General features: G+C 30.5%; 2 protein-coding genes across 2 annotated transcripts; both read left to right on the top strand.

Annotated features, from left to right (window-relative positions):
* The first annotated feature begins 842 nt into the window (after positions 1 to 842).
* Positions 843 to 11,822, top strand: LOC111045170 (serine proteinase stubble). Its single transcript, XM_022330492.2, has 8 exons — positions 843 to 1,040; positions 2,085 to 2,179; positions 3,328 to 3,582; positions 4,668 to 4,833; positions 6,403 to 6,552; positions 7,973 to 8,115; positions 9,843 to 9,997; positions 11,525 to 11,822. Exons 1-8 carry the CDS (start codon positions 994 to 996, stop codon positions 11,708 to 11,710), a joined length of 1,197 nt encoding a protein of 398 aa, XP_022186184.2. The 5' UTR covers positions 843 to 993; the 3' UTR covers positions 11,711 to 11,822.
* A 2,808-nt stretch (positions 11,823 to 14,630) lies between these two features.
* Positions 14,631 to 18,063, top strand: LOC111045174. The gene is made up of 2 exons (XM_022330498.2): positions 14,631 to 14,929; positions 17,586 to 18,063. The coding sequence occupies exon 2, from the start codon at positions 17,586 to 17,588 to the stop codon at positions 17,952 to 17,954; it is 369 nt and encodes a 122-aa protein (XP_022186190.1). The 5' UTR covers positions 14,631 to 14,929; the 3' UTR covers positions 17,955 to 18,063.
* The last annotated feature ends 2,355 nt before the right edge of the window (positions 18,064 to 20,418 follow it).

The following is a 20,418-nucleotide window of genomic DNA, read 5'->3' as shown; positions in this document are numbered from 1 at the left end:
ATCTAAAATTATTATTCGCCAGCCCGGGAATCGAACCTAGTACCTCCTGATTGCCAGTCAGGTGCTAACCCTCAGTTTGGTGTAAGGATTAGCCCACCTGACTGGCAATCAGGAGGTACCGGGTTCGATTACCGGGCTGGAAAATAATTTTTGGATAGTAGCTCTCATCGAATTTCCATCTAGCTGTTAACCCTATTGCAAAATTTGCAGTAGCAGAAGTCTTCGGGGTGATTCACAACATTTAATTTGGATTTTCGTTTAATAATAATAATAATAATAATAATAATAATAATAATTATTATTATTATTATTAATTAGGAATTTCTCATTTATTTCTATCTGTAGACTGTTGAGAAGGTTGAGCGGTAGAGGGTATGTTGTAGGCCCGCCCAGTAAAAATCAATAATTGGTCCTCCTATAGCAATAACATTATCCTATAGATTACAGCTATAGTGAGATTCGCCATTCACTGTCAGCATTTGATGAATTGGAAGCATTGATATTGGTTTAATGTAATGCTGACAGTATGAAGCGGATGCTACTATATTAATTGGTAAATTATGGGTCCTCATGATTATACAATGTTTCTCTCCTGCAAGATTTTCATCATTTTCCAAATAGCACGCTGAAAACGGCTTTTCCGAGAACTGTGGACGACACTTTTCAAGTTCGCAAAATTTATTAGGAAGGCGAGCGAAGCGATCCTGCTGGCTAGTACTGTTATAGTGTCCAAAACAGCAAATGTTGATGCCAAATTGGAATGACTTGCATTCAACGTTAATTTAACGGTAAATAGTGAACTGGGTTTGTTAGTGAGGAGGCGCTGACCGGTTCCAAGGAGGAGAAAAGGAGGTTGAGGAGCTGAAGATGGATGAAGAGTTGAAGAAGGACTTGAGGCTGCAGTTGTCTCGTAGCTGTTGCCTTATCTCTACACGCTTCTCAACGTACAATAGTTAGAAATTTGTCATAAGAGATGACTTAAACAACACTACTATGACTTCTCAAATCTCATCACCTTGCAAATGGACTGATCATCACTTGTAAGTACAAATGTATATGTATTAACCATATAATATAATTATTATGTAGGCTACAATATATCAACTCCAATCAGTATCTAACAACACTTTTACAGAAAGAATAATAATTTACAATCTATGTAGCCTAATATAATCTATGATAATAAAGGAAAGAATATTGGCTTACGTACGAGATAGGAAATTCACGAATGACATTTCATCACGTCTGAACTACTGGACTGATTAATTTTTACTGAGGATGGTTATAGGTCTATCTTGAATTCTTCAAGATTTCAGTAGGTCAATTTTTCATTTTGTCAAGATTTCAATTAATTAGATCGTTGCGGAGCACGGGTTACCTGCTAGTCATTCATATAAGTACGATAATTTTATGGTAACATAAATTGATAGTTGATTTTCATTATTGATATTGTATTTGAGCTCGATTTATCCGGTTTGTCAACTATGTTTGTCCTCTACGATAGAATAGCGGATAAAATAGCAACTTAAATCCTTCTATTTATAACAGGAGATTTCAACCCGTAATATCAAGAACTTTCAGATAAAAAATCAGTGTTTTGTAGCTAGAAATGTTAGCTTCACGTTTTAACAAGTTTTTGCCCTCCTAAGCCAGTTACACCCACATCGATTTTTGGACGTAAATTTTTTTCAGTCCTTATAAATTCTATAAGATTTAACAGATGATGTCAAACAGATCCTATATTTATCAAGTTCCGATCAATCTAATCAATCTAAAAAAATCGTATGAACAGATGTGTGTGTAGCTAGACTTAGATTATACACTGGTTCTTAAAATGAATGCATGATTTGAACTTAAAAAAATATAGTGCTGTATAGTTCATCAATTCACATGAAACTCCAATCATATTTATTCCCTCTTATTTATTCATCTTGCAATAATCTTCAATAAATTTTATATTATTTTTCATTGGTTATAAGCGATGAAGTCTTTGAAGGGTTACCTATTCAAAGTAAAATTGATCATTTCAAATTGTTTGATTATTATAAGTTTTTTAATTATTGAATATTTTTCTTCTCATATAGGAATCAGCAAGTGATGGGAAGAATCTTCACTTGGGTTTGCCTCCTGTCCAGTGTTTCCTCATCCCTTGTTCCATATAAAACTTCTATTGTTCAAAGTGAGTGACTTTATTATTCGTATATACTTAATTTGTTGAAAATTCAAATTATTAAGTGGCAATATTTTATTATTCATAATTTGTATGATATTCAAATATAAAATATATTTGTTAATAATATTGTATATATATATATATATTATATATATATATATATATATATATATATATATATAATATATATATATATATATATATATATATATATATATATATTATATATATATATATATATACATTTTGTTGTTAATTCCATAATTGAAATCAATCGCTTACTATCAATGAAATCAATCAATCATTAAACTAATCATAATAGTTGAACAAAATAGGTCTAATGGAAAATAAGTGTGATAAAAGATGATTGAATCTCAATCTGAAAAGACATGATAGCCTGAAAGAAGAATCCTTGGAGCCTTGAAGAATTACAAGACCACCTTCTCATTAAAAAAATGAAGTTGGATTTATTTGGCGGAAAAAGTTTTTAAGCGACAGAGAAGTTTCTTTTAATTCGAGCAGGATCCACAATGAAACCTACTGTCAAATTATCCTCGTGAAAGAAATATCGAGCTGTTGCCATAATTTTTACTTGAGGTGTAATTCCTTAGAGGCGGCGCGTCTCGAGCTGCCTGCTTATAGACTAGACAAGCCTGCTTATAGCTGCGTGTCTCAAACAGCGCGTGCCTCTAAGCTCTAAGGAATCGCACCTTAACTCTGTATAATTACAAGTTTCGAATTTTGAATATCAATACAACAGTTCATGAGCGAGTTCTCCAACCCAAGTGGTCACTAAAGCATTATCAATAATTATCAAACATTTTAATTCTTAATAGAATTTTTTACAAATTTTCTTTCCTTCTCAAATGAACATAAATGTTTTGACGATGGTGACAACTGGAACCAATATCTTGTTAATTCAGTGAACTATTGATTGTGCAGATAACGTAGTCTTCTTACTCAATGGTTTTAAACTATTAATTTATTTTCTGTGGATACAATTATAAATCATGTAAATATGATCGGGAAAGAGCAACAGGCATGGCCTAAAACTATTCTGGTCCCAATTTTTTATAATGAATAACATGTCTGAAAAATAATAACCTGTACCGTACTTCTGTTTTGAAAAAATGTGTTTTCTGTTTTATAACTAGGTGGCCGTCTACTTGTATCATTCTTTGGTTATCCTGACAAATGTGTGTATGGTGGTACCGAGCATGCATGTACGTTCAGCATTGCATGTTGGCTTGTTGGAGGCAGTATGGAGCAAGGATGCACTACAGGCAGTGGTGATAGTATGGCCGACCTCATGTTCACTTGCTGCATCCCTCCATCTAGCAACAATGTTAACCACTTATTGACAACCAATTACAACTACAATAATCGATTAAGTGCTGCCACACCAACAGGTAGGTGGAATTGTTTTCTCTCTTTTCATAGAAATCTTATTTTTTATAATCATGAAAGGGTAAAATTAGTAAAAATTCAGGGTTTTTTGTAGGTTGGAATGAGCTTGAATGAAAGCAAGACTAAAAGACTGAAAGCAGTAGGTTACCTATCTTTGATTTGAACTGCTTTAGGATTAAGATTAAGCTTCGCCCAAGTGGTGCTCATGGTAAATCGATCCTAAACCATTTCAAACTAAAGTATATGCTTGAATATTATTTTATCACTCAATTTACTTACTTTGATACTTTTATTTACTTTATTTATTTGTACGTTAGAATTGTAAAAAAATATGAAGACTAGCATATATATAGGCCTGTTCTGACAATGATATTCATATCTTTGACCATTTTCCAATTTGATAGACTAGATAAAACTATTGTTTATTTACGTTCTTTTATTGAAGTGTCATGATAACTAAGTATCCCTATAAAAATACATCTATTAAATTTTTGATCTCATATTTTAGTAGCAATTTTGATTAAAATTAAAGAGGGACTCTCTTGCTGCTATAGCTTTGCCCAAAAAGCTTACACTTTTATGTGTGGAAATAAATGGATAAAATGCTTCTATCCTATTCATCCATCCTTAAATGATTTATATGTATAATCAATAGTACATCTTGAAAAATAAAACAGAAGCAAAAATCATTCCATAAAAAAGTTCTGTAAGAAATGGTGAGTTGTTTCATTCAAGTTTCAAGTATGAACCATTCTTCAATATAACAAATGTTGTGCGGTCATCAATTTATAGTTTTCTTATCATTATCATTCTATTTTTGACATATTATAAATTAAATTATCATCAACATTTAATGCTTTATAAATTAATCTATGGTTTAAATGCAATGTCTGACAGAGAAAATAAGCAATTCTCTTGAAAGACTGTAGAAAATGTATCATTCAATATTTAAAATTGGATTTAATACGGTAAAGTAACTTCTCAGCTCTACATGCGTTCAATTTTTTAATGAATTCCTAAATATATATTCAATATTAAATTGAATAATATTTGAGTTAATAAAATGTAAAATTTACTTTTCTACTAGAATGTGGTCTTCAAATGGTTGGTATACAGAAGCGAATTATTGGAGGAAATGAAGCATTTTTTGGAGAGCTTCCGTGGCAGGCACATATCAGAATAAAAGGATATCAGTGTGGAGGAGTACTCATTAGTCATGTGTTGGTTGCCACAGCTGCTCATTGCGTGCATAGGTAAATTTTTTTGTGTGTGATGTGAGGAAGAATGTATATATTTTTTTGGAACACTCAATTTATTAATTATTCATCACAGATTTGTGTTGCAGAAATAGGTAATATGAATTGAAGAAAATTTACACATAATGATGAGCCATTTCGAATAATATCAATTAAAATATCATTGAAATAAATTCGATTTAGACTATAAAATGTTGTTTTTCGAAAATCATTATACTTCGCACATTATGCTTGTATTTTACGAAATGAGGTTTGTGAACAGGGTGGGTAAGCGAAAGACTAATACCTTAATAAAAAAAGCCTTAGGCCATATTTTACTGGACTGTCTAAGCTATATCATAGATATATATACAGCACTACATTATACTATTCCGAATTCCCTATCAATATTCTAGGGCATTGTTGGGTGAGAAACATAACTAAATATAATTTTTAAACTGTCAGAAAGTACTATTGTTCTCTAAATATTAGCTGAATATAATTTGTTTTTAATAAAATTTTGCACACAATTTCATGATAACCAGACATAGCTAAAAAACAGCATTATGACAATTTTTCAACTTCATAAAACATAATGACGGCCGTTTAAAATGTTTTAAATAATAACCAATAAACCGTTGATTCCACAAAAAATTCAAGAATATCTTCTTTATTAAAATTAATTACAAATCGATTGAACTTTCATTTTTCAAGATTGAACGAATATTAAGTGCATAATTATGGAACCTTAGTTATAGGTGACCGCTGGAGGTTTGTTGCACTTTTTTACTGTTTTTTGAAATTCACACAAAACATCAAAACATTCATTGTCTTTCAACACAGCTGACTTTTTTGATGTTTTGTGTAAACACAAACGTTTTGATGTTTTGTGTGAATTTCAAAAACAGTGAAAAGAAGTGCAACAAACTCCCATTTCCACCTTGGGTCAATAAATTACTGTATCAATGAGAATTTAAGATACCGTACTGTACACCAATATAAGAATTTTCAGATTTTACATTCCTACTCATATATTGCTTTACTCCTGAATCTCAATACATATTGACATTGATCCCCGTTTCAGATATTTTCACATAGGAAAATATTTTTCCTCGTTGTTTAAAGACGAAACGTCCCATTCATGATAATATTGACTTAATAATTGAAGTCTTATGCTCTTCCCTTACCCTTATGAAAATGAATTCAATCAATAATTTACTATGGTTAGTCAAAAATCATATATGGAGGAATAATAGATTATAGGCTTACCATACAGGAAATTTTATTTCCCTTTCTTCCCTTTTATGTTATCTTTGAAATGCAAAATTTCAGAAATAACTTACTACTATTCATGCGTTTATTAAAAAAACTTGGCAATGTTATAGTCCTATAAAATTCCATTGGATATCAATAATCTCGTATTAAATTTTAATTAATGAAACTATAGAGTCTTAGACTCTATATATTTTCTATTATTCTTTGCTAAGTAGTTTTCACCCTATCATTTGTATGAGATGTATGTGTCATAATCTATCAATATCGATAGTAATTTTCTTCTTGCAATTTTTTTATTCACTTGTGTTTCAGGGCAAGAATACAAGATATACGTGTGCACTTAGGAGATTATGATACTCAAAATACTGGTCATTATATCGAGCCACTCCCTGAAGAGGTTCATCATGTTGTTCAAAAGATAATTCATCCAAAATTCCAATATCGACTTTCGCAACCTGACAGGTGAATAGAGTTATATTAAAAAAGTATATTGATATTTATATATACAGTATATATATATGTATATATATATATATATATATATATATATATATATATATATATATATATATATATATAGTATATATATATATATGAGTCTGTGCTCGGTTGAGAAAGGAGACACAGTCTCCGAAAATTTCCCCATTTCTGATGTAAGTTTTTAAGTGTTTTCAATCTATTTATATTGTGTCTCCTGTTTTAATATATATATATATATATATATATATATATATATATATATATATATATATATAATATATATATATATATATATATATTAAAACAGGTTGAAAACACTTAAAAACTTACATTAGAAATGGGGAGATTATAAATTATTATAACAAAGAATATCATGTCTACTTCTTATCTTTTTTCAAATTATTGGCAAAGAATTATGAGGTTAAAAGGTCATTAGCCTAAATAATAATATTGATGTCACCTTTATAATATCTTGGTGCAGCTATAACTAGAATAAAGCATATTCAATGTGCTTTCAAAACATAATATATTTCTCTAAATACCTCCGATTAGATGCATCGGCTATAATATGCTCTTTTTAGATACAATAAACAATTTTCTATACTCAATTTTGATTGGAGATAAACTAAAAATAAAAAGATTAAAACTTATTCTGCAAGATCAATCTTTCATGAAACAATAAGGTTTTAGCTTATATGATGAATAGCTTATGCATTTAAATTTGGTAGACTTCAAGAAATGTGATACACTGGAATATGTTTGATCACCCAGCATTTTTATTTTTCTACTCAATTATAGTGCAGGCCTAGTAAAACTCATTCATCACTCTGGAACTAGGCCTACCAAAACTGTTTCAATAGATTTTTACTTGATTTCTTTTATTGAAACTGTTTTATGAAACATGTTTCATAAAAGGCTAGCTATTCTACCCTTCGATTATACCACAGGTAAAAAGTAGGTAATGTTTTATCAGATAAGCCTACCTGTGAAATTACTTTTGCAGAATTGACATCTTTGAAGGTTCCACTTCATCTACTAGGGTTTTTTAATAGAACAAGAAATATCAGTCAGTATGCTTTATTAGTATTATGAAGTTTCCGTCTTATTCTAATTCATGAATAATCCACTAACTTCTGGCTCTAGTATCGTAATAATGTATATTCCTACTTTCATCAAAGTAACGTTTATTTAGAGAACCAATAAAACATGCAGGTAAATAATCAGTATAACCTTTGTTTTGGAGCGCTACATTGGTCCAGTATATCAGTCAATATTGTAGTTATATTTTAGGTACTGTATATTCATTGAAAAAACATTAGAATAGTTTGGCAAAAGTACCTACCGTACCTAACTTTTATTATAAAGTATACATAAATATAATTACCATTACTCATTTTTACAGATTTGATATTGCATTGGTTCAGTTATCAAAACCTGTCACATACCGTGAAAATATTCTGCCCATATGTCTACCTAATCATGATGACTCATACAATGGTCAAACTGGAGTGGTAGCTGGTTGGGGAAGAACGGATAACGAATACGGTAGGCTACGGTGTCACTCGAATTTCGTTTATTTATACAATATATTACCTACAAATTGAACTACGGTACTGTACCTAAGAATTGTACAAAATTGATTGTAGTACTAACAAACATTCTGATAAATAGATTATATTAGCTTATATCAAGGAGATATAATAACATTCTAAATTTAATCATTTATTTATTTATTTATTGATCTACAAATAGATGTAGGCCTACATTAGAACTTGGTTTTTGAAATTATTCAGAAGATTAGGTAAGACTGAAATAATTAAGGCTGACAATTTTCCCTGACTATTGATATCCAAGTATGATTGTGCCTTTGAATTCATAGATAAATGGATTTCTGAATATTTTGTGGAAATTTACATGAAAATCTTCATAAATGAATAATTACACTAATTCATTGTCAGTTAGCATGCTACTCAATTGTGTTCAATTTCTTGCCGCCAACAAAAATGCTTTGTAGTAGGTATTTTCACTTGTAATCTATATTGATCCATAAGATCATGAATCTACTTCATTCTAGAATATCTTTTGAAAGTTACTGTCCAATATTCAGTACTTGGTTGGATACATCAATATTATAAAAGAGCTGGAGTGTTTCATAGGTCCGTATCTCACCAATATCTATATGCTACGTTAAGCCTGGCATGATATATTTTAAAATAGTACATTATATTGATTTTCTGATGACAATGTTATTTTTTAATGAGTAAAATCTAAGAAAGTCGTTGTGTTGTTTGGAGGGTTTAACATCGCTCAAATCACAAATAAGTTGATAAGATAAATAATTAATTAATGCTTTACATTTGATTCTTTATAAGTACGGTATATCAGGGATATTATATAAATTATATCTCTTCTCTCTGTACATACTCGGTACTTATAGTCAGTGGCGAATAAAGAACGTGTAATCGTTCAAGGATGTGTTTAACGATTGTAATTCTTTCAATACAGATTTATTTTTATGACGAAACTGTGATTTCAAGTTTCATAACGTACCGTCGTAGCTCTTGTAAAATGTAGTTCATGTGTATCAGTTTATAAGATGCAGAGTTTGGTATAAATAGGCTATAATAATACATTTTTTCAACAAAATTGAAGAATCACAAGATTACCAAACAATGAACAAAACTTAGATAGGAACTTAATTAATTTAAACTAGATAATTATATAACTTAATTAGTTACTCACGTCATGACATTTTCAACTTCATGCATATTATTCATATTCAGAGATTCTCAAATCCCAATAGAACAAAAATCACTGTACCTACTTGAACAAAACAAAAAAATATGGAAAGTGGAGAATATTTTATGTCAGTTAGACAGTAGCTTGATTTATTTTATAATTTACTTTTATTAGATGACTATCTTTCTATACTAACGATGTACATGTATTTTGTCAATATTTATGACAAATTGAATTCTTGATTCTTCATTAAAACCATGAGTAAAGAATCTCTGTAATTGTGAAGATGCATGAATGAATCCTTTATTCCCATAATTTTAAAAGATTTTAAAATAAATCCTTCATTCCTATAATTTTAAAAGGTTTTAAATAATACACATGGAAATAAAACCCGCTGCATGTGCTTTCTGCACGAGCGATTTTCTATTCCTATCTGAAGTATTAGTATAAACACTAAACAGTTAGTTTCTCTCAGTACTGTGTATATTTTTCACATATTTGAGAAATTTCAATTTTTTTAAATCAATTTCTAGGTAAAACGGGCACAAATATACTGCACAAAGCATCTGTTCCTATTCTATCCGATGAGGAATGCTTCCGTTGGCACAGACGTAAAAGCATAAACCTCGAGCTCCACCAAGAAATGCTGTGTGCTGGTCATAGCGATGGACATACAGATGCATGCTTGGTAAATTTCACAAATTGTTTTTTCTTAAAATTCTTCATTATTGCAATAGCCTATACATTTTTTGATTTCACTAGAGTGCTGAAAAAGGACTCGACAAAAGCGCTCCACAAAAGTGCTTAGAATAAGCTATAATAGTTTTTAATCATAAAATCAGACTGCTATGTCGTAATCCAAGTATTGAAAAGTGATCATTAACAAGCAGTTTATAATGGAAAGTGAAATTGGAGAATACATTTTTTACCATAATTATAGTATTTATTTTATGATTAATAGAATAATAATTATTTGATTCCGTACACGCTGTAAAAGTGTATTAACTTGAGCTAAACACGGAATGTTTGACGAGTGTTGTTTTTTAATGGACTACATCTTATTTATTAACTGTAATATAATATGTTATATCTTCTTTTGTTTTATCTTGGTTTCTTGAGTGATTCTGTAGACTGGAATCATTTTAGGTCTAGCTTTCCGTCATTAAATATGTCATTATGAATGTAACAAAGTTGACACAAGGAAGAATAATAAACGGACAAAATATATGTCTGTGTTTAAAAACCAAAATCAATTCATTCCACTTTTCCACTATGTTGAAATAACAATAATATCTAAGTATAATACGAATGTATGAATGCGATAAGTGAAGACTTATCTTTAAGGTACTGTATTTTTTATCATTGGATTCTTATATTATGAACATACTGTATAGAACTGTATTTTTTTGTTAGGCTACTCTTGAATATAAATAAGAATAAAATCGAAGTACCCTTTTTAAAATGGTTTACTCACAACATGTTTCGGCTATATGATGTCATTATCAAGTGATAATATATCACTTATTAGATTTCTATTTTCATTTATATAGAACTGTACATATGATACTGTATATAGTTTATAGTACGGTATATAGTTTATCCGGAGTTTGGATGTTTTTTCATTTAGTAGACCAATATCGTTAACATTTCCATCTAAATCACTTTTTCGTTGGTTGAGAATACACCTGAAACACACGTGTCCATCCATCTACCATTTCTATTATCGTATAAGCTTGATGTAGAATTTTAAATTTAAATTACATCAAGTACCCTTTTATATCCTATATATTTTATTAATGCATTACATTTTTAACTCATAAAGTCATTATCAAATGCAAATATTTTGAAGAATATGTTTCTACTTGAAAATGACTATGATGACTTGAAACATATGTAAAGCATGAGTCAGTCATTGATGTTATTTCCATTTCAATAAAAGTTGCAACCCAATAGTGCATATGCATAACAAATTGAATGATTCATGTATTTCGTGCATCATAAGTGTTAGAAGCAACCATATTCCCAATGTGTGTTACTGCTCTTATTTCAATTTTGTTCATGGTGAAGTAATCTAGAATTCTTCTAGTTAAAAGGTATTGCCATTTGAAAATGAACGAGAAGAGATTAACTTTTCCTTCAATGTTCATTATAAATTATTCACTCAAGAGATTTGATTCTCCACTAATTTTAATAATAATTTTCTATCCAATTTCAGGGAGATTCAGGAGGTCCACTAATAGTATACGATGTGAGAACTTCTCGTTGGACTTTGGCTGGAATCACCAGTGCAGGATTTGGATGTGCCGTTGACCATCAACCAGGCATCTATCACAAGGTGGCATTCACCTCTGATTGGATCAAGTCTTATATTATCAGATCATACACCTATTCCAACCGATAAACAAGCAACTAGTTGTTAAAAAACATGTGATATTTAAAACTAGTGATGTAGAGTTAAAAATTATTTTGGTCTGTAATATAACTTATTAAAATGAATTACTTGTTACTTCCATTTTAACTTTTGATATCTATATTCCATTCATGAAATGACTTACGTAAACACCTAAGGCAACTTGAGATTCACTATAATTTGAGGCCAATCCCAAGTTCGTATCATGTATCAGTCCCAGTCAAAAAACAGGGTTTTGCGTAACTGATTGAGAGAAAGCTGAATTTTTGCAGGGTGTTAGTATACAACATAGTGAGTTGCATGGAATCACAAAATACCCATCTTCTCCCGCTTGCTTCTCCCCAACCCCCTATACCCACCCTAGACCCCGCCCCCCTCATTAACAGCAAAGGTTTTGTGAAAGAGTATAAATATCGACTTCAAATCAATATATCGAACCGAATTTGATATCATCGTCTCAAATATAAAATATATCTACAACTAATGACCAATAACACACTATCATATTTAAATTAAAGTTTACGCCTACGTTTTTCGAAAAATATGAAGAAGCTGAAGCTCGTTTCAAGACCTTCAAAATGATGTATCATTTATACAAAGTTATCCATACTTTTTCAATATTCTATAATCATAATAACTCAATTCATCTGCACTATATTATTAACGATTTTACATGCTTGTTACCCATTGGACTAATACTGTATAGTATATCAGGTATAGTATAACAGGTGCTGTTTTCATGGAAATCAACTGCTCAAATTCAAGGCGATTTGTTTTCGGGTGCTCCTGGAAATCTATTTGAGATAGAACGGTCTACATGGTCTCAAATTGTAGAGCACAAAATTACGCCCAGAGGGATTTTCAATTATGAATTTGAATAGTGGAAATCGGAAGATTATAGTCGATTAAAAAAATTCCTTCAAACTTCAATTTTTTCGAAAATTTAACTCGTTTAAGTACTCGTTTACTCGTTTAATAAATCTTAGTACCCTTTTTGAAAATATTTAATCACAACATGTTTCGGACATTGATGCCATTTTCAAGTGATATGAAGTAAATAAATAAATACTGCTAGAAGATTATTATTTTGATAATTTTTGATGCTGCATACCTGAGATAAACTGATATATGTATGATGTAGCTCACCTTAATATAATATAGCCATGAATTATAAAATCTGATTCACAAATAAGGTCCATATTGTTCTTACGTGACTGTGTTTTTGATATAAATTGTATTTGGTTCACCTATGTAGGTAATCATTAGCCTAATTATTTTGAATATTTAATATTTCACTACTGGCCCCAATTAATCCAATTAGACACCAATAACCCCATTTTTGATAGAATCATGCAAATTTATAGTTTTAGTTCATAAAATCATATGAATACACTAACATATGATCAAAATAAGAATCTTCTAGCAGTATTTATTTATTTACTTCATATCACTTGAAAATGGCATCAATGTCCGAAACATGATGTGATTAAATATTTTCAAAAAGGGTACTAAGATTTTTATTTTTCTTTCTATTTCTATAAGAGTAGCCCTATACAGAAAAGAGATAGATACTGTTACTGTATGAGGTATACTACAAAAATTTTATAATTTTATAAATATTTTGATAAAAATTCTATAATCTTTGTTCGCGGCAATTTCCATGAAATTAGTAAGACAGAAACTGAATAATTCAAATTTCTTCTTTGACTGAAAATTTTTTTCAAAAATAATAGTATCTTATTGATTTATGTATTATTTTGACAACATTTAATTTTTTCTTTAATTTGGAGAGCTTGGAACTCAATTTAAAGTATTCTCAGTTTTTGATGATCTTTCATTATGTTTCCAGTGATACGTTGTTTTATTCAGAGTACCTCAAGAAGAGTAATTTGTTCTCTACACTTCAAGAATTAATAGGTCTTTCTGTTTGCAATAGTTTTCAAATGTGCACCTGCTAACAAATATCTGTACAATCCTATAAAAACTCGACGAAACCTTTGAAATTCAAGGCAGAAAAGGGGAAAATTTGATAAGAACAGTATCAATTATGACGACTGACGAATTATCACCCTGAAGAATGAGTTTTGTATTAAACTATAAAAGCACTTTTGAATTTTGGCCATACAGAAGAATTTTGGATGCTAAAGTCACTAAGTTGGGAGCTTTGCGAAAAAATAATTAATAATCGATTGACATGTTTTAATACTCTCGAAAACTTGAGAATCTCGGTCACATATATAATGAGGAATGTGCGGGCATACGGACTATGAAACAAATGATAAAACTATTGACTACGGACTATGATAAAACAAATTCTAAAAAAATCATGTTGCTAAGAATTTCCAGTAATATATTATCATACATGCTCAGAAAGTATGATTTGACTATAATAAGCGACAACATTATTCTGTAGGTAGCATTTGAATGAGATGAATAATTCTTGTAGTAATAAGGAAAAAATTTCGAAATGTTGTTTCAACTGAACAAAAGAAGGAAACCAGAAAATAATTTATCATGTTTCGATTCGACGAAAGTCGGATACAATATTTATTATTTTATCGATATCACCTTCTCAGGAATGTACTTGGCAGGATGTAGATTACCATTATTATTTGCACAGAGTCTTCCTTGTAAATTGAGGAAGCTGCGTTGAAAGTGTGTATGATTGCCAGGAGATTCACTTCAAACGGTCAGCAATGGATGGTTGTATGGGAAACATTAACGTTATTTCATAAGGAATGATGACAGGATCTTACTATAGCAGCTTCACTTAAAACTGTCAGAATTGGCTGAACGGAAAGCATCGAAGATGTTTCCTAAGGAATTGTGCCAGAGTGAATTTCGCAATTGTGCCGAAAGGCAGTTAGAAACTTTCCGTTTCTCTTGGGACGTTGGGAGGTGAGCTGTTTTATTTTTCGTGCAATAATCAAGTGCGCACTTAGCCAGCCAACTTTTCCCTTGTCTTCATCGCGGAAAGTTGCAACCATCTCTGTCTGGCCAACTGACTGGAATAGGAATCAGATCGTGACGTCATGGGTTTAGCCATCAAAGTTGAAAAGCCGGTCTCCAGTCTCCACTGCGCTTGCCTAGAAACTCTGCTATGCTATCACAATATAAAATATTTTAGTCGACTGTTTGATGCCGAACTCATCATTCTCTCGTTAGCCAGTCAGCTGTGTGCTTCAATCTAGTTTCCTACCAATCGTCAAGGTAAGACTGAAAAACAATTAGTTAAACATTCAATCTACAATTTCCACACATTATTACACGTTACAAACATTATTACATTCCAGCTATCATGTATTATTGACTCATGTTTTGAAAATTTGGAATTCTATTGATTAGCAACATTCATTCTTAACAATTGAACTATGAGCAATAAAAAATCTACTCATTCATAATTTACAATCATAAAGTTTCACAAAGTACAACATTTTTAGAGATAGTCTACCATGTATGATATGATTGATGATTCATGTTACAAATTGGATATCTACCAATATTGGTAAGCTTTAAACAAACTCCTAAACTTTTTGAATAAACACAGTTTTATTTTTTCACATTCAAATTTACCAAATAACTCTTTAATACAAACCTCAACTAATCAATCATAATGGATAATGAAATTGAAAATTAACCAATAAATATGGATTATTTAACAAAAATAAAACTATTTTTTAACTATGAAGAAGTCCATATCTACAGCATCAACGCATACGGTATTAAAAAGATTTTATCATTCCAAACGTTTGTTTTGAAAATCACTTTAATTCTCAGCTACTGATATTGAATTTGAAATACTGTTTTAGTGGCGAGGGGAACATGATACGTAGTTTTATCTAAAATAGAAACATGTTATAATTTGGAATAATTGTAGGCTATAGTGCTAATAAAGTGCTTATAGCGTAACAGGAAAGATCATCTCATAATAAAATTATAATGAAGAATAGAGTTATCAGAGAAGAAATCGTTTCTCTATTACATATACCGTTTATAATCTCACTATATGTTCTATCATTCTTAGATTAGATATAGGATTAGTTTATTATAAATTTATGTATTCATACATTTTTGATAAGTTGAGACAGTTTTCGTACTAGAGTTTTTTTTACTAAAATATTAAATCAACTTCCATAGGTTGTCTAAGATGTTAAAATTTAGTGTCCTTGAATTGTTTAATTTTTTATTGAAAATTGATAAAACATTCAACTTTCTAAACATTTTTTTCTTTTATGCGAGAGTTGCCTCAATCTCAATAGTCATTTTGATTTATGCTTAAAAAGCATTACCTATTATGAGCAATATGAAGATTTAAAATATTATGAAGTGTTTAACGAGATAATCGAGTTGAATATTCTAGCTTCTTCATTGAATTGTCTACAAAATTATATTCTGTCCTTTTTGGATAAAAATGTGATTCATTGAAAGTGTAAAACAGTAGAAAATGGAGAACAATACTACTGGTACATCTGAAGAATTTTTGACCATTTCTCAATCATTCTGGACAAAAAATGATCAACTTTAATAGTATACCTGAATAATTTCAAATTTTGTGATTCATCATTATCATCTTTTAATTCATTTATTAATCTGTTTTCACACTTCAAATGACCGATCATATAGCTTATAGTCTATATTTTATTGTTAGTGATATTATATAGATTTTGGATTGGAACACAACGACAAAGTGGTAAATACTGTATATTCCAGCACTGTGAAATATGTGCAATAAGTAAAGTGGTGCAAAACAATCTGTACCGTATCTGAATACTGGATGGATAGGATAATTGAAACTCTAATACATTAGGTACGGTACCTAGTGATGATACATAACAACGAACATACACTGTGTTTTTATTACCTAATTGTCCTCATTCTACAGTAGAAGAAAACTTAATATTTTGTGTTATAATAGAATTATGTAACTATGACTGTCGCTTCCATAGGAGGTTTCCTTCCATCAAAAATAATAATATAAATTTCGAAAATGAAGAATATTCTGGTAGCTGTAGATGAGATACTATTCTTGGATACTTACAGCTCCACAATATTCTAAAAAATCAATTCCAATATTAAGAACAGTAAGATATTTTCCTAATTTTTCCAATTTTTATTGTCTTTTTGGGAAAAATCTTGAATATCATACCAAACATTTTAAACGTGAAATCAGTTTGGTCTTTGAATAAAAGTTTGTATCTACTCATCTGCAGTAGAAATTCAGATTATACATTACTATACCTTATAATCAAATTTCTATTGAAGGTTATTTGACAGTTGAAAACTTTGGTTTCTTATAGAATTAGCTACACATTTTTTTTTTTTAATTTTAGTTCTTCTCACAGCTGTTAGCATAAACTTTAACGCTTTTTCATGATGGAATTGGAAAGATTTTTACTGAGGATGGAGCAAAAATAAGTTTTCAATAGATATACCTTTTCAAATAAACTGAGGGTAAACCTTTACAGTGGAAAGTATCGCCTCCTTTTGTTCAAATGCCACTACCTTATTTATAGTACACTAGTAGATATTAGTATTCAATCAATAATAGTATAATGTAGGCCTTTAGTAGTATTTATCAGTAATATTATTTAGTCATCATAGCAGTTTTCTGACAAGGGCAAGAGATGGTGCCATCCTCCATAATCCATTTTCACTAAGTTTTTATTCATTGTTTAACCGGCACTTCTATATAAATAATATAATATTTTACTAGGGAATGACCAAATTCATTGAGAATGTTTATTGGAAATAGTCTTCTGCATATTGAGATACACAACAAAATTACAAAAATCGTTTTGTGTACTACAACTTTCTTGTATCAAAATGTTTGTTTTTAAAATTGATTGATTGATTTCATGTTTGACAGATGAAGAGCATCATCTTACTACTTGTGATTGGAGTTGGTGCGACCTGCGGACAAATTTACCGGTCGTCATACGCACCCGCTGGCTCCATGTATCCCAGGCCGCAATCCGCATACGAGGAAGAAGAAGCCATACTTGATCGCAGCAAGGGATCCGAAGACTCCTCATCAAATGTGCCAGTCGAGGATGTCAATCTCAGAAACCAAGTTCAATTTTGGCCAAAGGAGAAGCAGCCTTTCTGGTACCTGAACGCCCAGGCCATCAATAGACAAATTGGAAAAGTGAATGGTGCTGTCGTTCAATCTTCCACTACTGATTCAACCACCACTAACACCGATAATCGTGCATCCAGTAGCCCGCAATCAAACTGATTCACTCTCTTACAATTTGAAATGATTACAGTTTCAATGGGCTTAACCATCCTATAATTAATATTATTGTTGAATACTTTTGTTACAAAATATAAACGATTTAAAAAAACATTCTCTACCTTCATTTCACATCAAGGAGATTTCTTTAATCAAAAGGATTGTCTTTTACAATTATTATTGAAAAAAAAATTCTATTTCAGTGATCATCTTATGCAAAGTGGTTTAAAACTCGCCCTATTCTAAGGCATTGTTCTTGAATACGCAATATCATTTTCAAACTGTCCGAAAGACCTTAGTTACTCACACAGCCGCAATTCTGTTGTTTTCACTTAATACTTTTTCCTATATGGGAGTGATACTTTATCAAAATCATTTATGAAAATTAAACAGATCTACAAAAAAATCATGACAATTTTTTAAATTCATAAAACAAAGGCGGCCGTTTAAAATTTTATTTCCAGAATAACTAAAAAGCCGTTGATTTTACAGAAAAACCACAGGGCTAACTTTGTTTAGTAAATTAGATTACAAATCAATTGACACCTCATTTTTTATTAACATTGAACGAATTTAGTGAGAATTTATGGCACGTTATTGGTGACCTACCTTTGAAGGGTTTACGTTTATGTAACGTTTTATTATTGTTTGAGATAATCTAGAATCGCTTCACTAATAACATGCAAAGCAAATGGAGATTGTTTAATTATTGAGGCAAACTTTAGCAGCATGCCTAATAGGCGTTCACTGTAACAAACCTTCAGCGGTCACCTATCACTATAGTGAGGTCCAGGTTATAATGACAGTATTTGATCAACTTTGGTTTTGCTATCCTTGTCTATCATTCGACAAAGCCGGTGGTACTATCCTTTTCTAGGTCCACAACGATGCCAAGTATGTTTTTGACAGTGTAGAAATATAACTAAATTATGCAGAGAATCGGCATCGCTATTTTTCTATCTTTATTCATTGTCATTATAACGTGGACTTTACTATATAGCTGCTATTTGGGAAAATTGAAGAATTGTCATCATTTTTTTAGCACTACCTAGTTGTCATAAATAATTGTGCAAGTTCCACCTCCGTATGTTCGCATCTATTGTTAAAAAATAGTAAGTAAAAAACAAGCTGCTTTGTGAGTAGCTAAGGACGTTCGGACAGTTTGAAAATTATATTTAGATATGTTTCATACCGAGGAACAATGCTCTAGAATATCATCTTCCACGGTTGTTACCTAAAAATGACCGTGGAAGTACATTTGCGCCCAGACCAACAAAACATTTCTCTTCTGTCAATGTATTTAACTATACCTAATATTTCAAATAAATAATAAGTTGTTAATCACGTCTTTCTCTGCTGTAGAATTTGATTCAGGCTATTATTAAATTAATATTGCTAGTAGAAGTTTATTACACTCTGTTGGTGTAGTGATCAAGGTTGAGTGGTGAAAATAACTTAAAAGTTCTAACTCACCTATAATAGAAGATATTTTCATTTCATTTCATGCCAAAAGAAGCTATAATACAGAGCGAAAGGCATATGGTTTCACTTAAACATTGAGTAAATAATCTCTAAATACAAATTATCTCATATTATAGTAGACTATATTATGAGAGTCTCATATTCCAGACGAATAATGAATATTGTTCAACTACTCTAGATTATTTTTGCTCAACTAATACTTATGCCCGGTTGCACAAAAGCCTGTTAATTTTTAACTGTGATTAAAAACCAGAAGAACCAATCAGAGAAGCCTTCTTCTCAAAACAGCCCTCTCTTATTGGTTCTCGTGGCATTTAATCATGATTAAAATTAAACAGGCTTTTGTGCAACCGGGCCATACTGTTAGTTTTTTACTTTTCACAACATGAAATAGCATTTTGTAAAATTCAAATTTACAATACACCTTATCAATGAAATACTGAATTAATCAGCTATGTATCCAAAATTTGTTTGTTCTAGGAGTGATAAATATTTTTGAATGTAAAGTTCACTTAAAATCAATGATTTTCAGAATATTTTGTTTGTAACAGAGATATATGAGAGACCCAAACAATAGTTTTAATAAAAATTAAAAATCGACTAGCGTTTGATTAATTCACAGTAAATGATGAGCAATTCATCACCTGTCGTAAAAACAATGTAATGAATAAATGCAGTAGTGAAGTGCATTCATTGTTTCTGAGACAGTTATACTTCAACCGCTTTATATAAGTGTAGTTATAGTAGTAAATTGGAAATTCATTGCAAAACTCATGATGATAAAACTGTGCGAGGATTTAATAGCATTATTAGGATGTGACTCATTATTAAATGGCATTCTTAGTTCAATATTACGGAAACAACATTCATTAAATAGGCACTCACTAGTAAAAACGTAGTACAGGAAACGAAATGTTGTGCATAATGAGTCATAGATGCTGATACATTGTAAGTCAATGATATATAAATATTATATAATACTATA

This window comes from Nilaparvata lugens, chromosome X, assembly GCF_014356525.2.
Source record: "Nilaparvata lugens isolate BPH chromosome X, ASM1435652v1, whole genome shotgun sequence".
NCBI lineage: Eukaryota > Metazoa > Arthropoda > Insecta > Hemiptera > Delphacidae > Nilaparvata > Nilaparvata lugens.
Note: the sequence above shows the minus strand (reverse complement) of the source record. Positions and strands in the feature narration are given on the sequence as shown.